General features: G+C 57.7%; 1 protein-coding gene across 1 annotated transcript in view; it reads left to right on the top strand.

Moving 5' to 3' along the window:
• The window catches only part of GRAMD4 (GRAM domain containing 4), a 77,530-nt gene extending 68,443 nt beyond the window's left edge, over positions 1-9,087 (top strand). Inside the window, 5 exon segments of the mRNA XM_056798646.1 lie at positions 1,894-2,041; positions 2,448-2,541; positions 4,412-4,496; positions 5,207-5,275; positions 6,284-9,087. Coding sequence (XP_056654624.1) covers positions 1,894-2,041; positions 2,448-2,541; positions 4,412-4,496; positions 5,207-5,275; positions 6,284-6,400 — 513 coding nt within the window. The 3' untranslated portion in view covers positions 6,401-9,087.
• Positions 9,088-20,000: the final 10,913 nt, after the last annotated feature.

Here is a 20,000-nt window from a genome sequence, read left to right as displayed (position 1 = left end):
GTCGTTTGTCCAGTCAGGCAGGGCCGTCGCCCCGATCCCCCACAAACCCACTGGCCCCCGTGCCCGGCCCTGGGGCTCCCGGGTCTGGCGCTGGCCCCTCTGGCATTGCCCCCTTCCGCTGTGCTCGCCGCCATCACACGTGTCTGTTTCCTTCCCGCCAGCTGTCAGGCCATGACAAGGTAGGGGTCAGTGTGGGCCTCGGCCGTTCTCTTCCTCCTGGCCGGCTCCTTTGCCGCCTTCTCTCTTCCTGCCTCTCCCTACGTGGCTTTCGGTTTGCCTGTCACATCCACGGAGCTCCCTCCAGCCTCTCCCTTGCTGCTGGGCAGTGCCAGGACAGGGCTGGGCTGGGGGACCCAGAGGCTGCCAGGGAGTCGGGGAGGAGCGTCTCCCCTCATCTTGGCCACTTCGACCTGTGGCCGGAGGGACCCCCGTGGGATCTGTAGCCAGAGGGGTCCCCCTGTGTGATCTGTGGCCAGAGGGGCCCCCCGTGGGATCTGTGGCCAAAGGGCCCCCCTGTGTGATCTGTGGCCAGAGGAGGCCCCCCACATGTGACCTGTGGCCAGAGGGGCACCCCATGTGTGATCTGTGGCCAGAGGGGCCCCCACATGTGACCTGTGGCCAGAGGAGGCCCCCCCACATGTGACCTGTGGCCAGAGGGGCCCCCTACGTGTGATCTGTGGCCAGAGGGGCCCCCACATGTGACCTGTGGCCGGAGGAGGCCCCCCCCACATGTGACCTGTGGCCAGAGGGGCCCCCTACGTGTGATCTGTGGCCAGAGGGGCCCCCACATGTGACCTGTGGCCAGAGGGCCCCCCTGTGTGATCTGTGGCCAGAGGGGCCCCCACATGTGACCTGTTGCCAGAGGGGCCCCCCACATGTGACCTGTGGCCAGAGGGGCACCCCATGTGTGATCTGTGGCCAGAGGGGCCCCCCACATGTGACCTGTGGCCAGAAGGGCCCCCTACGTGTGATCTGTGGCCAGAGGGGCCCCCCACATGTGACCTGTGGCCAGAGGGGCACCCCATGTGTGATCTTTGGCCAGAGGGCCCCCCTGTGTGATCTGTGGCCAGAGGGGCCCCCCCGTGGGATCTGTGGCCAAAGGGCCCCCCTGTGTGATCTGTGGCCAGAGGAGGCCCCCCACATGTGACCTGTGGCCAGAGGGGCACCCCATGTGTGATCTGTGGCCAGAGGGGCCCCCACATGTGACCTGTGGCCAGAGGAGGCCCCCCCACATGTGACCTGTGGCCAGAGGGGCCCCCTACGTGTGATCTGTGGCCAGAGGGGCCCCCACATGTGACCTGTGGCCGGAGGAGGCCCCCCCACATGTGACCTGTGGCCAGAGGGGCCCCCTACGTGTGATCTGTGGCCAGAGGGGCCCCCACATGTGACCTGTGGCCAGAGGGCCCCCCTGTGTGATCTGTGGCCAGAGGGGCCCCCACATGTGACCTGTGGCCAGAGGGGCCCCCCACATGTGACCTGTGGCCAGAGGGGCACCCCATGTGTGATCTGTGGCCAGAGGGGCCCCCCACATGTGACCTGTGGCCAGAGGGGCACCCCATGTGTGATCTGTGGCCAGAGGGGCCCCCCACATGTGACCTGTGGCCAGAGGGGCCCCCGTGTGTGACCTGTGGCCAGAGGGGCCCCCCGTGGGATCTGTGGCCAAAGGGCCCCCGTGTGTGACCTGTGGCCAGCCCTCGGGGGATTGACCCCTCCGTGGCCTTCCTTCAGGCACACACAGCGCATCTGTCTCTGGCCATCCTGGGGCCCTTTGGGGCCCCTGAGACCCCGGAATCCCTCCAGAAGGCAATGAGGGAGAAGCATGCCTTGGGGAAGAGAGGCTGTGGCCGGGCAGTGACCGGCTCCCTGACGGATGGATCTCTGCCTCCCTCACAGCTCCAGACCACGTCCTCCAGAAGCTACGTGGGTGCCAGTGCCCCAGCCGGCATGAGCAGGGACGACGACGCGGGGCGCTTCCACGGGACCAAAAAGGGGAATTTCCACGAGATCTTTAACTTGACGGAGAACGAGCGGCCGCTGGCAGGTACCGAGTCTGGGGGTGCAGAGGGCGAGCCCCGTGCAGGGAGGACGGAGCACCGGCGGGGGGTTGGGGTCTGCCCCGTCTCCTCCTCTGCAAAGTGGGGATGACCAGTGGCGCTGAGAGCCCCCGAGGCGGTTGGAGGCGCGAGGGGCCGGGCACTGGGCCCTGCCTTGGAGGCGCCTCCCTCCAGAGGCCCCCTGGCCAGACAGGCTCGTTACAGACCGGCAGAGGGAGTGATTCCCTCCTCCTGAATTGTCTGTCTTAAGAGGGAATCTGCCTCTTCCCTCCTGCCAGGTTCTCTGAGGGCAGAGAGTGCGCTCCGCCTCAGTGCCCCCAGACGGAGGGGGGCGTTTGGGGCAGAGGGGGGCCTCTGTACGGGCGTGGGATTGAGCCCCCCTTTCCTCCATAGTGTGCGAAAATGGCTGGCGATGCTGCCTGATTAACAGGGACCGGAAGATGCCCACAGACTACATCCGGAATGGGGTGCTGTATGTGACGGAGAAGTGAGTGCTCCCCGCCTTTAGACACAGGCAGCAGGGCCCTGTATGTGACAGAGAGGGCAGTGCCCTCCTTGGCACCCCCTGGCCATGGCAGTCAGGAGAGTCCTTCCTGTATGTGACAGAGAGGGCAGTGCCCCCTTGGCACCCCCTGGCCATGGCAGGCAGGGGAGTCCTGTATGTGACAGAGAGGGCAGTGCCCCCTTGGCACCCCCTGGCCATGGCAGTCAGGAGAGTCCTTCCTGTATGTGACAGAGAGGGCAGTGCCCCCCTTGGCACCCCCTGGCCATGGCAGGCAGGGGAGTCCTGTGTGTGACAGAGAGGGCAGTGCCCCCTTGGCACCCCCTGGCCATGGCAGGCAGGAGAGTCCTGTGTGTGACAGAGAGGGCAGTGCCCCCTTGGCACCCCCTGGCCATGGCAGGCAGGAGAGTCCTGTGTGTGACAGAGAGGGCAGTGCCCCCCTTGGCACCCCCTGGCCATGGCAGGCAGGAGAGTCCTGTGTGTGACAGAGAGGGCAGTGCCCCATTGGCACCCCCTGGCCATGGCAGGCAGGGGAGTCCTTCCTGTATGTGACAGAGAGGGCAGTGCCCCCTTGGCACCCCTGGCCATGGCAGGCAGGAGAGTCCTTCCTGTATGTGATAGAGAGGGCAGTGCCCCCTTGGCACCCCCTGGCCATGGCAGGCAGGGGAGTCCTGTGTGTGACAGAGAGGGCAGTGCCCCCTTGGCACCCCCTGGCCATGGCAGGCAGGGGAGTCCTGTGTGTGACAGAGAGGGCAGTGCCCCCTTGGCACCCCCTGGCCATGGCAGGCAGGAGAGTCCTGTGTGTGACAGAGAGGGCAGTGCCCCCTTGGCACCCCCTGGCCATGGCAGGCAGGAGAGTCCTGTGTGTGACAGAGAGGGCAGTGCCCCCCTTGGCACCCCCTGGCCATGGCAGGCAGGAGAGTCCTGTGTGTGACAGAGAGGGCAGTGCCCCATTGGCACCCCCTGGCCATGGCAGGCAGGGGAGTCCTTCCTGTATGTGACAGAGAGGGCAGTGCCCCCCTTGGCACCCCTGGCCATGGCAGGCAGGAGAGTCCTTCCTGTATGTGATAGAGAGGGCAGTGCCCCCTTGGCACCCCCTGGCCATGGCAGGCAGGAGAGTCCTGTGTGTGACAGAGAGGGCAGTGCCCCCTTGGCACCCCCTGGCCATGGCAGGCAGGAGAGTCCTGTGTGTGACAGAGAGGGCAGTGTGCAAGCCCTCAAGGAGCTCCGTGGTTCCCATCAGGCCCTGCCCCGCTCCCAGTGTGGGAACATCCCTCGAGTTCCCCACAGTGTGATGTGGAGAGGCTGCTGGGTCAAGGTGTGCCAGGCTCAGTCTGGCTGGCACAGGAGGGACGCGGCAGCGTGTCAGGCACTGGCACAGGAGGGCACTGGGCACAGAGCAGATCAGGGGGGCTGGACTGCCCAGGGCTGGCTGGGTCTTCCCCTGACTCCCAGGGGTTGGGGCATTTTTGTCTATTAAACACTCGATAGCTGCGCCCCCTGGAATGGGTTTACTTATTAGCCTGGCAGAGCCATAGACTATCCAGATGAGGCCCAAGCGTCCTTGGCCCGCCCAAGGGCTCCAGGCTGAGGATTCCTGGGTTAGACTCTCGGACGCTGGACAGGAGGCCTCCCATGGAGCTGGGACCCCTGCCCTCTGCTAAGAACCAAGACTCCAGCAAGAACAGGCTAAGTGCCTTTCCAAGATGGGGAAAATCCAAGAGGGCTCTCTGGAAGTGGCTTCCACTCAGGCCAGGCTGGGCAGGGGGCTGGGGGGCTGGCACTCCCCTAGGAGGGGAAGGGGAGGCTTCATTCTGCTCCTCCTCAGTATCTCCATCTTCTTCCTCCCTTCCAGTTACCTGTGCTTTGAGAGCTCTAAGTCCGGTTCCTCCAAGAGGAACAAGGTCATCAAGCTCGTGGACATCACGGGCATTCAGAAGGTGAGATTGTGGGTATGTGTCAAGGCAGGGGGGCTGGGGCTGGCAGGTGGGAGACTGGGGCTGACCTGGGGCTCCTATACCTAGGAAGAAGGTGAAGCCATCCTCCGTTCTCCCTCCCCTGGTTGCTGCTGCAGACTCTGTCCACCCATTCTCCTGAAGCAGCTCTGAGAAAGTAGAGGCTATGAGGGTGGCCCCCTCCTCTGCCCTTCTCTCTCTTCCCCTGCTGCCCCCAACAGGCCCAAGAGCCTCCATGCTCCCAGATGACCATCCTGCATCTCCTATGTCCTCCCTTTCCTTCCTTCCCAAACTCCTAAAAGCGTCTACATTCGCGCCCTCTGGCTTTCCTGTCCCTCCCGTCTCAGCTCTTGACCTTCCAGCTTCTGGCCCCATCCACTGCCCACCCCTCTCCAGAAGTCCCTCCATCTCTCTTTGGCGAAAGCCGGCGGCCTCGTCTCCCTGCTCGTCCTTCTCGGCCTCAGTCACCTCCCTGTCCTCGCATTGAGGATGTTCTTGTCCTCTCGGGCTTTGTGTTCTCATGGCTCTTTGGATGGGGCAAATGCTTCCCCTGGACCCCCCACATGCCCCCAGGCAGTGGTCAGCAGCCCCAAAAAGAACTGAGGCATGGAAGAGGCCCTGGCGGATGGGCCAGGGCAGGTTGCCCATCTGTCCATCCATCTGTCCGTCTCATGTGTGCTCCTTGTGTCTTCCAGTACAAAGTCCTCTCCGTCCTTCCAGGATCAGGCATGGGGATTGCGGTATCAACACCATCCACCCAGAAGGTGAGGGCCTAGCTGGGGTGGGCTGGCAGGGAGGGAAGCAGGGGCCCTTGTCCCCGCGGCTCAGGGGATAGGGGTACAGCACACAGTGCGCCACCCTTTGAAGACCTACCCTCACCCTCCACCTAGTCCCCAACTCTCCTGGGCCCAAAAAGATTCAGAAATGGGACTTCCTGATGGGCCGGGCAGTGGCAGGGGGGCGAGGAGGGCACGGGCCCCATGGGCTGCTGTTCTCTGCCCTCCTCCTCTGGCTCCCGGCCCCACAGTGTGCCTGGGTAAGGGGTCTCTTCTGATTGCTATTCCTGCCAGTCTGGAGGCTTAGGAATGGGAACCTCATAAGCACCCCAAGCCCCTCGGGGGCAGGAGGCCTGGGAGGGGGGGCTGAGAACAGAGAATGTCAGAACTGGGGGGAGACCAAGGACAGGAAATGTCAGAGCTGGGGGGAGTCCTAGGACAGGGAATGTCGGAGCTGGGAACCAGGAGCTCAGTGACAGCCCAGAAGGCTTGAGACCCTTCCAATTTCCCTCTGTCTTCCTCAGTTTCCTCAGTTGCAAAGTGGGGGTCATCATAGCATTTAAATTTCTTTAAATGTTTTGCCTACTCCGGGGCACTGTGGAAGAACTTGCTCTGATTATCCCCCAGGAATGTCCATCCTGGAAGGGTCCTCTGGTCCGAGGCCCAGGGAGGGCTGGGATTGGCCAGAGGTCAGACAAGGTGGGGGGAGAGGCTGGGCCCGGGCCAGGTCTCGAGGCCTGCTTCCCAGGACTTACAATAGAGCCCCTCAGCCCGGGCCCCAAGGAAGGAGAATGGGCCTGGGCCCTTTGTGCCCAGCTGGCCCAGGACTGAGGAAACCATGGCAAGCTGGACGAGAGCCAGGGCCCCTAGAAGGTCTCCATAGAAGCTCTCGCACTCTCCCAGGCTGGGGGGCGGAGGCCGGCCTGGGCCTCTGGGCACGGGGGCAGGAGGCTGGCCGCCCAAGGCTCAGGCCTGACCCGGCTCTCTTCTGCTCAGCCCCTGGTGTTTGGTGCCATGGTCCACCGGGACGAAGCGTTCGAGACCATCTTTGGCCAGTACATGAAAATCACCGCCGCGGCCGCGGCCGCAGCAGCGTCCAGCGGCGACAGCTAGTAGAAGCCCCCGGGCAGCCCTGGGACCTCCTCGTTTGGGCAGCGACCGCCGCGGGTCAGCCTCACCATCCCCTCCGCGATAGTCCTCCGGCCCCGGCTTCTGCTCCACATCACGGCCCTCCTTCCTGCTGGCCGCCATGCTTGTTCCTGCAGTCCCGGGAGAGGCGGCAGGAGCGCATTGGTCACCCCCGGCACAGCGGGCCCTTGGAAGTGTTTGTTCCGAGACACGCGGGATGCCCCGCCGGGCGCGGCCCGCCACCTTCCCTCGGGGCCGCTGCCCCCTTCTGGGAGCTCTTCCCGGCCAGGGAGCACAGCTCCTTTTCAGTTCTCCCTCACTGACGTTGGAGATGGCTGCGGTCAGAGAACCGTCTGAAAGTCCATGTGACAGTCGCCAAGAGGTTATTCTCCCCCTCCACGGCCCTGGGATCCCAGGCGGGCCCAGTCTAGGAGACCCGAGGAGCGCAGGCCGGGCCGGAAGGCTCCCCCCCCCCCATCCTCCTGGAAGGCCTCCAGGCGAGGTGACACCCCTTCTCGGTCTCTAGGGCTGAGCTGGCCCTTCGCCAAAGCGGCCCTCGTCGCCCCCTCCTTTCGCTTGTCCCAGCTTTCCATGTGGCCCTGGAGGGAGCCCTCGAGCCCGCCTGGAGGTTTGGGCCATGGACGTTCCCCAGGTCAGAGCCGGAGCCCATCCCGAAGGACCACCAGGCTTCTGGGGTTCTTGGTTCCTATGGCAACGCCAAAAGTGCCGGGTGTTCAAATGAGACTGACGACAGCTTGATGGCCAAGCGAGAGGGTCGGGTTGGCTCGGAGACGATCCAGACAGGGAGGATTGGGGAAACCAGAGTTCTCTGCGGCTTCTCCAAGTGGCCCTGACCCAGCAGCTGCCAGCAGAGCCCCTCTCTCGGGGACAGGATTTCTAGGTCACGTTTGCCGTGCTGGAGCAGGGTGTGGTTAGGCCAGGGACCGACTGCCACCCTCTCCCCGTCTGACGTGCCCTTTGCCCACACAGGCCAAGAACGTGGGGCACAGAGAAGCACAGCTAGCCAGGGCATTCCTCACTCGGCGAAAACCTGGGCAAAGGCTTGGGGTGGGCCGGCGAGAGGGCCCCCTCCAGGAGGAGGCCCGGGTTACTTTTTCTTTCTTAACAAGAAAAGGCGAGCCTGAATGCTTCAGAACGAAAGGATGGGACCGGCTCATCTTCTTCCATTCGGTGTAGGGAGTCATGGAAAGCAGTGAGAGACCACCGAATGTCCAGTGGCTTCCTGTTCCACCCGGCCTCCGGTCCAGAACTGGGCCCGTCCACCTGCCCCTCGTCCAGCTTGTCTTGTGTCCTCTGGATGTTTGTGAGAGTTGTTTTTTGAAGAAACAGATTCTATTTTTTACAGAGAGCAAGCTGTTTTTTTCTTATTTTTGTATCATTTTCAGATGGGATTTTTACCTTCGCTCTGATCATCATTTGCTGGTTTGGAAAAGGAACTGGGCAGCAGCACTTATGACCTCCCTTTCCCAGCCCCAGCTGCTGGGATGTGGTCTTTTGAGTTCGACTGGTTTCTGCACCCAAAATTGGCTCCCCAAACCTTGGTCCTCTGTTCCCAGATCAGGGTGGGAAGAACTCACCGATTCAAAATGGTACCCATCATCCCTGTGATCAGCCACACGGATGCGCCAGGCAGAAATGCCCACGATTCGCCAGTGCCCGGCGGCCCAAGCTGATCCCGTCTGTCTGTCTGTGGCCAGCTGGATGTCTTAGCGGCCCCACGTGGAGGGCCCTCTCCTGGATTCTTCTTCCTCCGAGTCCACCCACCCTGTCGTTGGGAACGAGCACCCCAGCTCTGGTTCTCACGGGCTTTGTGAGCTGGAGCCAGCCCTTTCCTTCTCTCTGTTCTCTTCCGACCCTTGACCCTCATTATGAAGACACAACTGGAAGCAGACTTCAGGGGATCCGTGGGTCCCCTGGCTGAGACAGCAACACGTCACCCCCAGACCGTTCTTGCAGGGCATTGTTGGCATCCACCGGGTGACCTCAGGTCCCTCACGCATCCATCATCGGCCACAGTGCTTGCTGCTGGCGACCCGTGCAGAGCTCTCGCCAGGTAGGGCTGGCCACTGAGACGCTCGCGGCAGAATCAGACCCAACTTCTTCAGTAGAAGTGGAGTGGTCGAGTTGGAGTTCCTTCTAAGGAGTAAGGGAGATGAAAACTGACCACGCGGATGCAGACGCCGAGCGGACTGGCTTTGACGTTCAGTGCCCATGAAGCTACCGTCTCCACTTGCTCTGGTGGGAGGAAAGCCCGTCGACCACGAGAGCGAGGGGCTTGTCACAAGCAGCCAGCAGCAGCAGCCTCTGCCGGTGTCCATGCAGACCAAGAGGAGGGATTTGATCCCAGACTTTGGGGCAACTCTGCGTGTCGTTTTTATCGATTCTTTCCACTGGGGCAGGTGTTTCGTTTCTCTGACTAATCACTGGATAGAAGGGATGTGAGATTTTTTATGTCTGGAGTTCGAGTCTATTTTGAACCTGTAAATAATCGTTCCTCGTGTCACTTTGGTTCAACAAAGCAATTGTATGATAAACTGATGAAAACGAAATTGCTCTGTGACTTTTTTTAAGAAAACCTGTTTGTTTAAAGAAAAGTCTTGTATAAATTATAATTTTTATTTAAATAAACCTAAAATGCTTTGTGCTAACAAGCCTGCCCAGTCGTTTCCTTTGCTGAGGAGCTGCCATAGAGGATGGTGTGGTGCCCTCTCGTGGGCAAGGCTGGCAAAGCTGTGTTCCGGTAGAGGGACTGACCCCCTTGGCAGAAATCAGTGGGAAGCACCGACTCTGCCTTTTCTCTTCCTTTTTTATGGGCTCAGACTCCCAGAATCACCAGGCATGACCCAGGGGCTCCTCCAAAGCCCTGCCTCTTCCCCTGGAGCAAGCCCATTCCCCCGGGACTGTTCCTCCCCGGAAGATGTCCAGAACCGGTGCCCGTGGCCCACTCACGGACCTTGGGTGACTGCTGGGTGTCAGCTTCCTCATCTGAGGGGGGTCCAATCCCTGGCCCCACAGATGCCTCAAGACTCCCCTTCTCCGGAATGCACATTCCCACTTCCTTCCTGCCCCTTAAGACATGATCTCAGAGCCCTTCGCCCTCTGATCCCCTCTTCTGGATGGCGTCACAGTCTTCATACTCTGTACGAAGCGCTCCCACAGTCTTGGGGGGAGATGACAGGCCAACCGCCACATACAAGCGAGCGCTAGACAGAATCGAGAGAGGGAAAGGCTTGGCATTAAGGGAAATCAGGGAAGGCTTTCTGTAGGAGAGGGGATTTTAGCTGGAACTTGAAGGATGCCAGGGATGCCAGAGATGGAGATGAGGAGAGACATTTCCAGATATGGTGCTGGGGGAGGGCAGAGAAGATTCGTGCTTCCACCCTGTGAGCAGAGCCCTGGAGTCCAAAGAGAGCTAGTTATTATTCATTCAGCCAGCATTTCCCCAAGAGGCAGAGATGCTCTGGGAAAGCAGGAAGGGATCTGGGTTCAAATCCTACCCGACACTTACCACTTGTGCAAAAGCTCTAGTTACTGTATTTTCCTCAGCCTCAGTTTTCCTCTTCCATAAAATGGGGGTGCTGGACTTGAGGGCCCCAAGGTCCCTTCTGACGACCTCAGCAGTACGGATGACACAAGGCAAAGGAGCCGGGATCTCTGCTGACCCTAACCCTGGGACCGCAGAGTCCATTAGGGGCTCTGAGGCAGCTCTAAAAGCATGAGGATACGAGGTTCCCTTCTGCCTGGGAGGACCGTTGGAGGCTTCCTTGAAGAGGTGACTCCCCAGCTGGGCTTTCTTTGTGAGAATCGAGTGGAGCCCCATTATTGAGGGGCTCCCGGCTTCTCCACCGCAGCAATGGGCACTGGGACTTCCCTGGGGAAGTCGGGGAGATGCTGCTGGGTGGGGGGAGCTAGGAAGCCGCAGCTGCTCTAAATTGCCAAATGATCGATGATGTTTGCTGTGAGGGCGGCTAATGAGGTGGCGCCCAGCAATGCACCCGGCCTCCATCCCTTTTCTGTAATGGCTGTTTGCTGCATCCCCTGGAAGCCCCCTGGGGCCAAGCAGGGAGGCTGGGAGCTGGGGCCTCCTCCTGCCCTGCAGACCGGACAACCGGACCGTCTGAGCAGAGCAGCGGAGCCCATGAGAGCCCCGAAGGAGCCAGTGTTCCTAGAATCACAATGGCCAGCCAAAGGCAACGGTCATCTGTCCTCTAGGTAAAAGGGGGTGCGGCCTCCCTGCCTCCCTGCCTAGAGCAACACCCCTCTCTGTGGCCTTGAAGGGAGGGCAGATCCACCATGGAACCCCAGAGCCAAGGGGCCCAGATTCCAGTCTCCTCTCTGCCCTTTGTTCGTTGGCTGACCCCAACCCGGCCCGGCTGCTTCCCCGTCATTGCTGGACATCTTCGAGGAGAGGCCGGGCAAGAGGCTGGCCCTTGTTACCCCCAGCTTTCTGGATACTGAGTTAGGGCTCCAAGCCCATCAGAGCCACAGAAGCGAGAGGTAGGAGGTGGGCATCCAAGCCGTGCAGGCCGGATCTGCCTCCGAGGAGAGAGCCGCTCTGGATCTGGGGTCCCCTCCCCACTGCCCATGGGGACCCCTAGGCTCCATCTCAACTGCTGGGATCCTCGGATTCTAGGGGGACGGCTCTGCAGAGGGAAGGCCGGCGCTCCTGACACTGCTGCCCGCCTGTGCTGTTCAAAGCGGCTGCAGCTGAGACCCCCATCTGCAAGGGCCCCAGAGGCAGAGCCCTCCGGGAGGCCCCAACCCCTGGCCCCAGGGACAGCCTTCTGCAGCCTAAGTAAGCCAGAATGTCCTGAGCTGGAGCAGAAGCTCAGCCTCCCTCTCCTCTGCTCACCACGCCTGCCCAGGGAGCCGCCCTCCCAGAATGCACTTGTCAGGATGCTGGCCTTTCCCTGGGCATTCCCTAAGAGCCCGGCCCTGCTGTCCAGGGGGGCATCTGTCCACAGCTCCCCCCGCCTCAGGGCCTACCTCGAGAGCGGAGAAGGAGGGCCCAGGGGCTTTGGAGCATTTCCGCCCTCTCCTGGGCAAGGTAAGCCCAGGCTTGGGGCTTGGGGCAGGGCTAAAAGAAAGCCCAGGAAAAGGAGGAAGAGGCCGCTGGGTTTGGCCGCAGAGCTGATCCCTGGAGGGCGAAGCTCCCCTCCTCCAGCCCCGACCCCCGTCCAGGGAGCCCAGAGAGGGACAGGATGGCAACGGCGAGCCCTGGGGTGTGTGCGAGGGCTGGAGGTCCCAGGCTAATGGGGGGCCTTCGGCCTGCCTCCGCCTGCACACTCACGAGCGCCAGCGCGTTCTCATGGGCCCGTGTTCGGCCTGGTTGCCCGTCTTTTTCCAAATGGGACTTGGACAATCGGGCTGTGCCAGTTAATGGGGACGATCGCCCCAAAGGGCAGCCGGGGGCTGAGCCCCCCCCACGTCCTCCCTTGGGCAAGGGGGAGGGCCGTCACAACGAGAGCCATCCCCAACCCCAGGCCCATAGCATTGCCCTTGGCCTCCCTCCTCCTCCCCTCCTGTCCCTCTGGCTGGCTGTCCCTTTCCTTCTTCCCCTGTGCCTGTCTGGCTCTGTCTCTCAGCCTCTGTCTCTGCCTCTGCCTCTGCCTCTGTCTCTGCCTCTCTCTCTGCCTCTGCCTCTGTCTGTCTCTCAGCCTCTGTCTCTGTCTCTGTCTCTGTCTCAGCCTCTGTCTCTGCCTCTGCCTCTGTCTCTGCCTCTGCCTCTGTCTCTGCCTCTGTCTCTGTCTGTCTCTCAGCCTCTGTCTCTGTCTCTGTCTCTGTCTCTGCCTCTCTCTGGCTCTGCCTCTCTCTGCCTCTGCCTCTGTCTCTGCCTCTCTCTGGCTCTGCCTCTCTCTGTCTCTGCCTCTGGCTCTGCCTCTGTCTCTGCCTCCCACTCTGTCTCTCTGCCTCTGTCTCTGCCTCTGCCTCTGTCTCTGCCTCTCTCTCTGCCTCTGCCTCTCTCTGTCTCTGCCTCTGTCTCTGGCTCCGTCTCTGCCTCTCTCTGGCTCCGTCTCTGCCTCTGCCTCTGCCTCTGCCTCTGCCTCTCAGCCTCTGTCTCTGCCTCTGCCTCTGTCTCTGCCTCTGCCTCTGTCTCTCAGCCTCTGCCTCTGCCTCTGTCTCTCTCTCTCTGTCTCTGTCTCTCAGCCTCTGTCTCTGTCTCTGTCTCTGTCTCTGTCTCTGCCTCTCTGCCTCTGCCTCTGTCTCTGCCTCTCTCTGGCTCTGCCTCTCTCTGTCTCTGCCTCTGGCTCTGCCTCTGTCTCTGCCTCCCACTCTGTCTCTCTGCCTCTCTCTCTGCCTCTGCCTCTCTCTGGCTCTGCCTCTGTCTCTGCCTCCCACTCTGTCTCTCTGCCTCTGTCTCTGTCTCTGACTCTCAGTCTCTGCCTCTGCCTCTGCCTCTGCCTCTGCCTCTGCCTCTGCCTCTGCCTCTGCCTCTGTCTCTGTCTCTCAGCCTCTGTCTCTCAGCCTCTGTCTCTGCCTCTCTCTGTCTCTGTCTCTGTCTCTGACTCTCAGTCTCTGCCTCTGTCTCTGCCTCTGCCTCTGCCTCTGCCTCTGTCTCTGTCTCTCAGCCTCTGTCTCTCAGCCTCTGTCTCTGCCTCTCTCTGTCTCTGTCTCTGTCTCTGACTCTCAGTCTCTGCCTCTGCCTCTGCCTCTGCCTCTGTCTCTGTCTCTCAGCCTCTGTCTCTCAGCCTCTGTCTCTGCCTCTCTCTGTCTCTGTCTCTGTCTCTGACTCTCAGTCTCTGCCTCTGTCTCTGCCTCTGCCTCTGCCTCTGCCTCTGCCTCTGCCTCTGCCTCTGCCTCTCAGTCTCTGCCTCTGCCTCTCTCTCTGTCTCTGCCTCTGCCTCTGCCTCTGCCTCCGACTCTGCCTCTGCCTCAGCCTCTGCCTCTGCCTCTGCCTCTGCCTCTGCCTCTGCCTCTGCCTCTGCCTCTCAGTCTCTGCCTCTGCCTCTCTCTCTGTCTCTGCCTCTGCCTCTGCCTCTGCCTCCGACTCTGCCTCTGCCTCAGCCTCTGCCTCTGCCTCCGACTCTGCCTCTGGCTCTCCGCGAACACCATCCCAAGCCATTGCTGGCCTCACGGCTGGGCGCCCGGGGTTGGAATGAATAGCTAGCCAGGCTTTCATGGGGTCCCCCTCCCCCCATGAGGAACACCCCCGGAGTTTGGGGGTAGCTCGGCTGCCCGAGGGAGGCGCTCAGAGCAGCTGGGGCGTCGGGCTCTGCGGCGCCACCTGGCGTTACGTGTGGGGCCGAGCTCTTTGGGCCGCGCCCGGCTGCCCAGGCTGCATCTGGGCTCCTTCCCTGCAGGGCCGCCCCCTGCCCCTCCCCCGGTCCCCACCCCCCATTGGCCTTCTAGGCTCCCCCCGGCCGTCCCGGCTCTGCCCCCTCCTCGCAGGTGCCTCGCCTGCCCGGGCTTCAGACTTGGGGATGACCCTCAGGGGGTCAGAGTCGGACGCCGCGGAGGCTTTCGGGAGCCCCGTGAGCGCCCAGGCGGATTTTGGCTGGCCTCTGCCCCCCCCCCCCCCCCCCCGCGCGAGCTTCTCGGGGGCTCCGAAGCCCCGGCTGGACGCGGACTGCTCGGGTTGGGGTCTCTACGCCGGGCCACTCCCTCTCCCCACGTGGGTCAGCCCCACCCTCTGGGCTTTCAGCCCTTTGCATCCGGGACAGCCCCGTGGCGCCTCCAGCGGGGTCTCAGCCCTAAAAGGGCCCGCGATCCGCCCCTCTTCCTTGAACCGTTTGTTGGTGGACAGAGTGAGACTCGCAGGGCGATGATCTATCCGAGGCCACCCGGGCTGCTCCAGAGCCCGGCGACTGGGGCCCCGAACCCCGACTTCCCGGGCAATGAGGACACCCGAGAAGAGGCCTTGAAGGCCCACGGCCGAGGGGCTGCACCCAATAACAGGCAGCAGGGTTTTACCCAGGACGACCCAGAGCAAATGTTTACCTGCAGCTCGAGGAGGTGACCCGGAAGTCCAGAGCCTTGAGCGGGTTCATTCTCTTCTTCTAATTGGCCGGCTGTCTGGGCTCATTGCGGCCTAATCCTTGGGACACCAGCATTGCTAGGCCGCAGGCCTGGAAGGCAGGTAGGCAGGGACCCCCCAGGGCGCAGTCCTGCCTGGGGCCTGGGACACCTGGGTCCCTTTTTCCAAGGGCTCCGACCTTCGGGGCCTGGCTGCTCTCTTCCTGGAAATCCAGAGCCCCAGGCCCAGCTCTGGCTCTTCAGAGTATTTCTTTGTGCCCTAGCTGGGTCCTCCTCATAATGAGGCAGCCTGTGGGGCACCTGAACACTCTGGGACAGAAAGAGACCTGGAGTCCCCAGAAGCCGAGTTCGTCCTGGCTGTGTGACCTTGCACAAGTGCTTAGCCTTTTCCGCTGGAACTGAGCCTTCCCATTAGTTCCAAAGCTGGACCCTGAACAGGAGAATGGAACGGCTTCCCGAAGCCTGGTATCCTTTTCCAGCCTGGCAGTGACAGAGAAGGGACCAAAGGAGATCCCAGGAGCCCCAGGAAGAATGGACAAGAGGCCCTTCTGCAGACCCAGGCAGCCCGCAGTAATGAAGAGTGTCTCAGCATGAAGGACAGCCAGATGCAGAGAGAGCTGGGAAAGCTGGGATGACCAACCAAAGCAGAGCCAGGAGAAGCCCGAGCTGGCCCACAGCAACTTTGGAAAGAAGCTCTGAGGGGTCTGACGGGTGCTATGACCCAACACGACTCCAGCGACTCCTGAGGAAGGGACAGATGGCCCACCTCCCAGAGGAGGGGACCCCACAGGGGGCGGAATGATATACAGCCAAAGGGGGTGTTTGTGGACCACGTAGAGGTGTCACCACGGGCTTGTGTGTTTCGTTTGAGAGGGTGAGAGGGAGAAGAAAGCTAGGGATAGGGTAGGAAAGAAGGAGGAAGGGGGCAAGGAAGAGAGGCAGGAAGGAAGGCCTAGAGACAGGAGGTCCAGGTTCCAAGTCTGGCCTCGGATACTTCCTAGCTGTGTGACTCTTGGGGAAAGGAAAGGAAAGAGGAAAGGGAAGAAGGAAGGAAAGGGAAGAGGGAAGGAAGGGGAAGAGGGAAGGGAAGGAAAGGGAAGAGGGAAGGAAAGGGAAGAGGGAAGGGAAGGAAAGGGAAGAGGGAAGGGAAGGGACCACACCATTGAGTTGCCTTTTTTTTAATTCATAGAAAAGAAGAGAAAGGAAGCCAGAAAGAATCAGAGAAGCAAGACAAGTTGGAAAGTTACATGAAGAATTTTTTCTATATTATAATAGAAAAGCCAGCTGCATAGAATGGAAAGTTCCCATTTTGTGTACAATCCTCTTTTCTATTCCACTGTGTATTCCGAAATGCCCATTTTACTTGGAATTTGTTCAATTCAGATTTTTTCATTTTAAAACAATCTCTCTGTAAGCACCCTAATATCTTAATATCTTAATATTGAGTCTGACAGCTCAATTTAGCAGTGAAAGCAGATCTGCCAAGGAAGCTGGTTTGGGACTAATGTCTCAAACTCCAGCCCAGTCTTCTATTAATCCCTGTATTTTTTAATTGTCCTCACATTCAAATACATAGACCAGCATTTTGATGAGCCCCTATCATCTTGGAGAGCAGGAAAGGAATGAAGAGCTATCAGAGGGCCAATGAGGGCAGCTCTTGAGATGAGGGCAGGGGGAGGAGGAAGGACGACAGTCCATCTGCAGGATAAATTCCTCAGGGAGCGGTAACCTAGATCGAACCATCAGTTGGTTTTTTTTTTTAGTAACTCTAATTGGGTCATACCTGAAGCTGCCCTATTTGGAACCTAATGGATGCTAATGACCTTATATGAATTCTGAAGCCGTGAGTCCTAGGCTGATGATGGGCCTGAGAGATGGAAAGAATTGAAGAGATCGGCTAGGTCAACCCTCTCATTTTGCCCATCGAGGTTTGTGGCGCTCTCTAAGGCCACAAATATTAGAATAGTCAGGCATTGATGGAGAGGGCACTGACCTCTTCCATTCAGAGGTGACCTGAGGCAACAGAGAAAACCTGGGCCTCTGTCTTGTAATAATTTGGCTGGATCTGGCCTTTGGAACCAAGTGAAACCTCTAAGACCCAGGACTGTGGCTGCAAAGCTTCATTTCCTGAGTAGCTGTCCCCATGTCTGTGTTTCTGCTCCTCTAAGTCACAAGTCTGTGAGAAGACTTGTGCATTGGGCTGGGATATGAGTGCCTGGACAACAAGACCTTCTCTGGCCCGTGTCCTTTTCCAATCAAACATTTGCTGAATGATTTTAGTTATCTTTACCATCCTCTATGATTTGTTCTTTGACACCAGTTTTAAAGAATTAGGTTATTTTGTTTCCAATTTATCTTTAATTTTCCTCTCCATGAACCCTTACTAATTATAATTTTTATTGCATTATGATCTGAAAAAGTTGCATTTATTATTTCTGCCTTTCTGCATTTGGTTGTGATATACATGGTCAATCTTTTTATATGTACCATGTGCTGCTGAAAAGAAGGTATACTCCTTTTTGTCCCTGTTCAGTTTTCTCCAGATATCTATTAGCTCTAATTTATTTTTATTTTTATTTTTATTTTTTTTGTTTGATTTATCTAGTTCTGATAGGGGAAGGTTGAGTTCCCCCCACTAGTATGGTTTTACTATCTATTTCCTCCTTAAGCTCCTTTAGTTTCTCTGTTAAAAATCTGGATGCTGTGCCCTTTGGTGCATATATGTTAAGTAGTGGTATTTCTTCATTGTCTATGCTTCTTTTTTATCTTAACCATCTTCTGAAGGGCAAGCTAGAGTATGAGGTATAGCCACCTACACTCACCTTCTTAGGACACCCACAATCTTCATTCCTTGTAGATTCACAAGCATAGGGATGGCCTTATGGCAAGAGCACTTGTGTTTATGTTTAACACGTGTTGTGATCACATTATACAAGATTCTCCAGCAGAGGAAACCTAGACCTGGCTTTGTCCAACAGCCCTCTAGTCACACCAGATAATGCAACAAGAATGAGGGGGCTGCTTCTCATCCATGTGGCCATTGGTCCTTTACTCACCTCACATTGGAGGAGGTTCTCTATGAACTGGGAGATGGGCTAATCATTGTATGGAGATGGTCTCAAGCTCTTTGTCCTCATCCATCAGCATGATCATCACCAAATCTTTTTTTTAATTAACAGTATTTTATTCTTTGTTGTATAATCTTTATATTATGACACTATAAATAAAAATACATCATATTTCTTGAGAAAAATAATTTTTATTTTCCCAAGAAATAGTGCTATTTTCAAAAGATGATTAATTGACTTTCTTTGGTTGCCATATACGGTCTCTTAGTTTTGTTTTGTTTTTTTTCAAATTTAGTTTGAGATATTTTTAAATTTTTTTTCAAATTTGGAATTTTTATTTAATTAACTAATTTAGAATATTTTTCCATGGTTACAAGATTCATGTTCTTTCCCTCCTCTCCCCCCACCCCCTTCCTGTATCTGACACACAATTCCACTGGGTTTTTTTTACATGTGTCATTGATCAAGACCTGTTTCCATATTGTTAATATTTGCACCAGGGCATCAGCAAATCTTTAAAAAGACTTAAAGCCAGAAGGAATTTTAGAGAGCCAACACCTCTTTCCTTCCATTTTACAGATTGAAAAGGGAGACCCGTGGGAGGCACCAAATTTGAACCTGCATCCTCAGAGTCCAGTCTTCTTTCCATCATAGCATGCTTTTGCCCTGATTCATGGAGAAGACAAAAAAGGGGGGGGGCGGGGCGATATCAGTTTTGTCCACATAATGACATGTGCCTGACAAGTCAGCTCACTGAACTGATCCAACAGGCCAAAGTTGGGACAGCTGCAGAGGACCCATCAGCTGGGTCTCGAATATAACAGAAGAAAGCTGGTTGACTTTGTTGACTCCTATGTGCCAAGCACTGTGCTAAATGCTACTTCTGTGTGAGCAAAGAACTAGAAATAAAGTTAATGCTTCTCCCTCCCCTCCCTTCTTTGTGGAAGTGGGGGGTTGGGGGGGCTAGATATGGCTGTGGAACATGGTGGTTACTGGCATGCTCTGGTTAACTTTGCTTAACTAGTTGGCCTTTCTTTCCTTTGTTTTTTTGCCTGCCTGCCTGCCTGCTTGCACCTCTGTCTCTCTCTCTGTCTCTCTCTGTCTGTCCCTCTCTGTCTCCCTCCCTTTCTCCCCTTCTCTCTCTCCTTTTTCTTTCTCTCTCTCCCCCTGCCCCACCTCTTTCTTTCTTTCTTTCTTTCTTTCTTTCTTTCTTTCTTTCTTTCTTTCTTTCTTTCTTTCTTTCTTTCTTTCTTTCTTTCTTTCTTTCTTTCTTTCTTTCTTTCTTTCTTTCTTTCTTTCTTTCTTTCTTTCTTTCTTTCTTCCTTCCTTCCTTCCTTCCTTCCTTCCTTCCTTCCTTCCTTCCTTCCTTCCTTCCTTTCTTTCTTTCTTCCTTCCTCCCTTCCTTCCTTCCTTCCTTCCTTCCTTCCTTCCTTCCTTCCTTCCTTCCTTCCTTCCTTCCTTCCTTCCTTCCTTCCTTCCTTCCTTCCTTCCTTCCTTTCTTCCTTTCTTCCTCTCTTCCTTCCTTCCTTCCTTCCTTTCCCCTTGGGCAGGGGAATGGATAATGATATATTTGGAAATGAAGGAACAAAATGAAAGATAATCACTAAGTAGGGAATGACTGAATTTATGGAGTTACAACAAATACAATGCAATATTATGCCCTTGAGAGAAAGTCAAATAAGAGGAAGTTGGAGAGGCTTGGGAAGATTTTCACGAGCTGACATAGGGTGAAATAAACAAAGCAGGAGAAAAACTTACACAGAAAGAAAATGTGAAGGAAAAACGGCATCCAAACACAAGGGACCTGTGATTCACGCGGCTATGTATGACCCCCACCCCCAGCCAGTGCCGAATGAAGGAAACAGGAGTTTATTAGGGTCTTGCAGCCTGCCCAGGGCTTTCCCGTTGGTATCTCTTTTGATCCTGGCAGAATCCCGGAACAGACAAAGGTGAAATGACTTGCCTGCGGTCTCAGAGCTAGGAAGCGTCTGCGGTTGGATTTGAACTCAGGATTTCCTGATGCCGCCCGTGGCCCTGAGTCACCTAAGGGCTGAGAGGGAAGTGGGCCTGGTGCGGCGACTTGTGGGGAGGGAGGTTTGGGAAAGGGAAGCGATAGGAACGCCTCGTTTCGTTTTTGATGAAAGCACCAAGAAAGCATTTCTGAGCATTTTAAGGTTCGTCAGCTGGGGAAGGAGGAGGACTGGAATCCCAGGAAAGAGAAGGCAGCCAGGCCGGGGCCAGGAGAGGGTCAGAGCCCTTCCGGACAGCCTGCGAGGGGCCGGGCACAAGCGTGGAGCCTCGGGCCCTCCCGGGCTGGGGAGCGGGGCAGCCCTGGGGTCTCGCACGGCTGGTTGTGGTTCCCGGCAGAGCGAGCCCTCCTCGCCAGGCCCTCGTCGCGCTGGGCTGACAGCTGCCCCCGGCCTAAGCATTCGGGGCCAAATTCTCGGGAGCGGAGGAGCCCGGGTAGCCCAGGGCGTCCTAGGCGAGCCCAGGCAGAGGCCAAGCCAAGGGGACAGCGCCGG

Source organism: Monodelphis domestica, chromosome 5 (genome assembly GCF_027887165.1).
Source record: "Monodelphis domestica isolate mMonDom1 chromosome 5, mMonDom1.pri, whole genome shotgun sequence".
Lineage (NCBI taxonomy): Eukaryota > Metazoa > Chordata > Mammalia > Didelphimorphia > Didelphidae > Monodelphis > Monodelphis domestica.
This window is presented reverse-complemented; position numbering and strand designations above follow the sequence as displayed.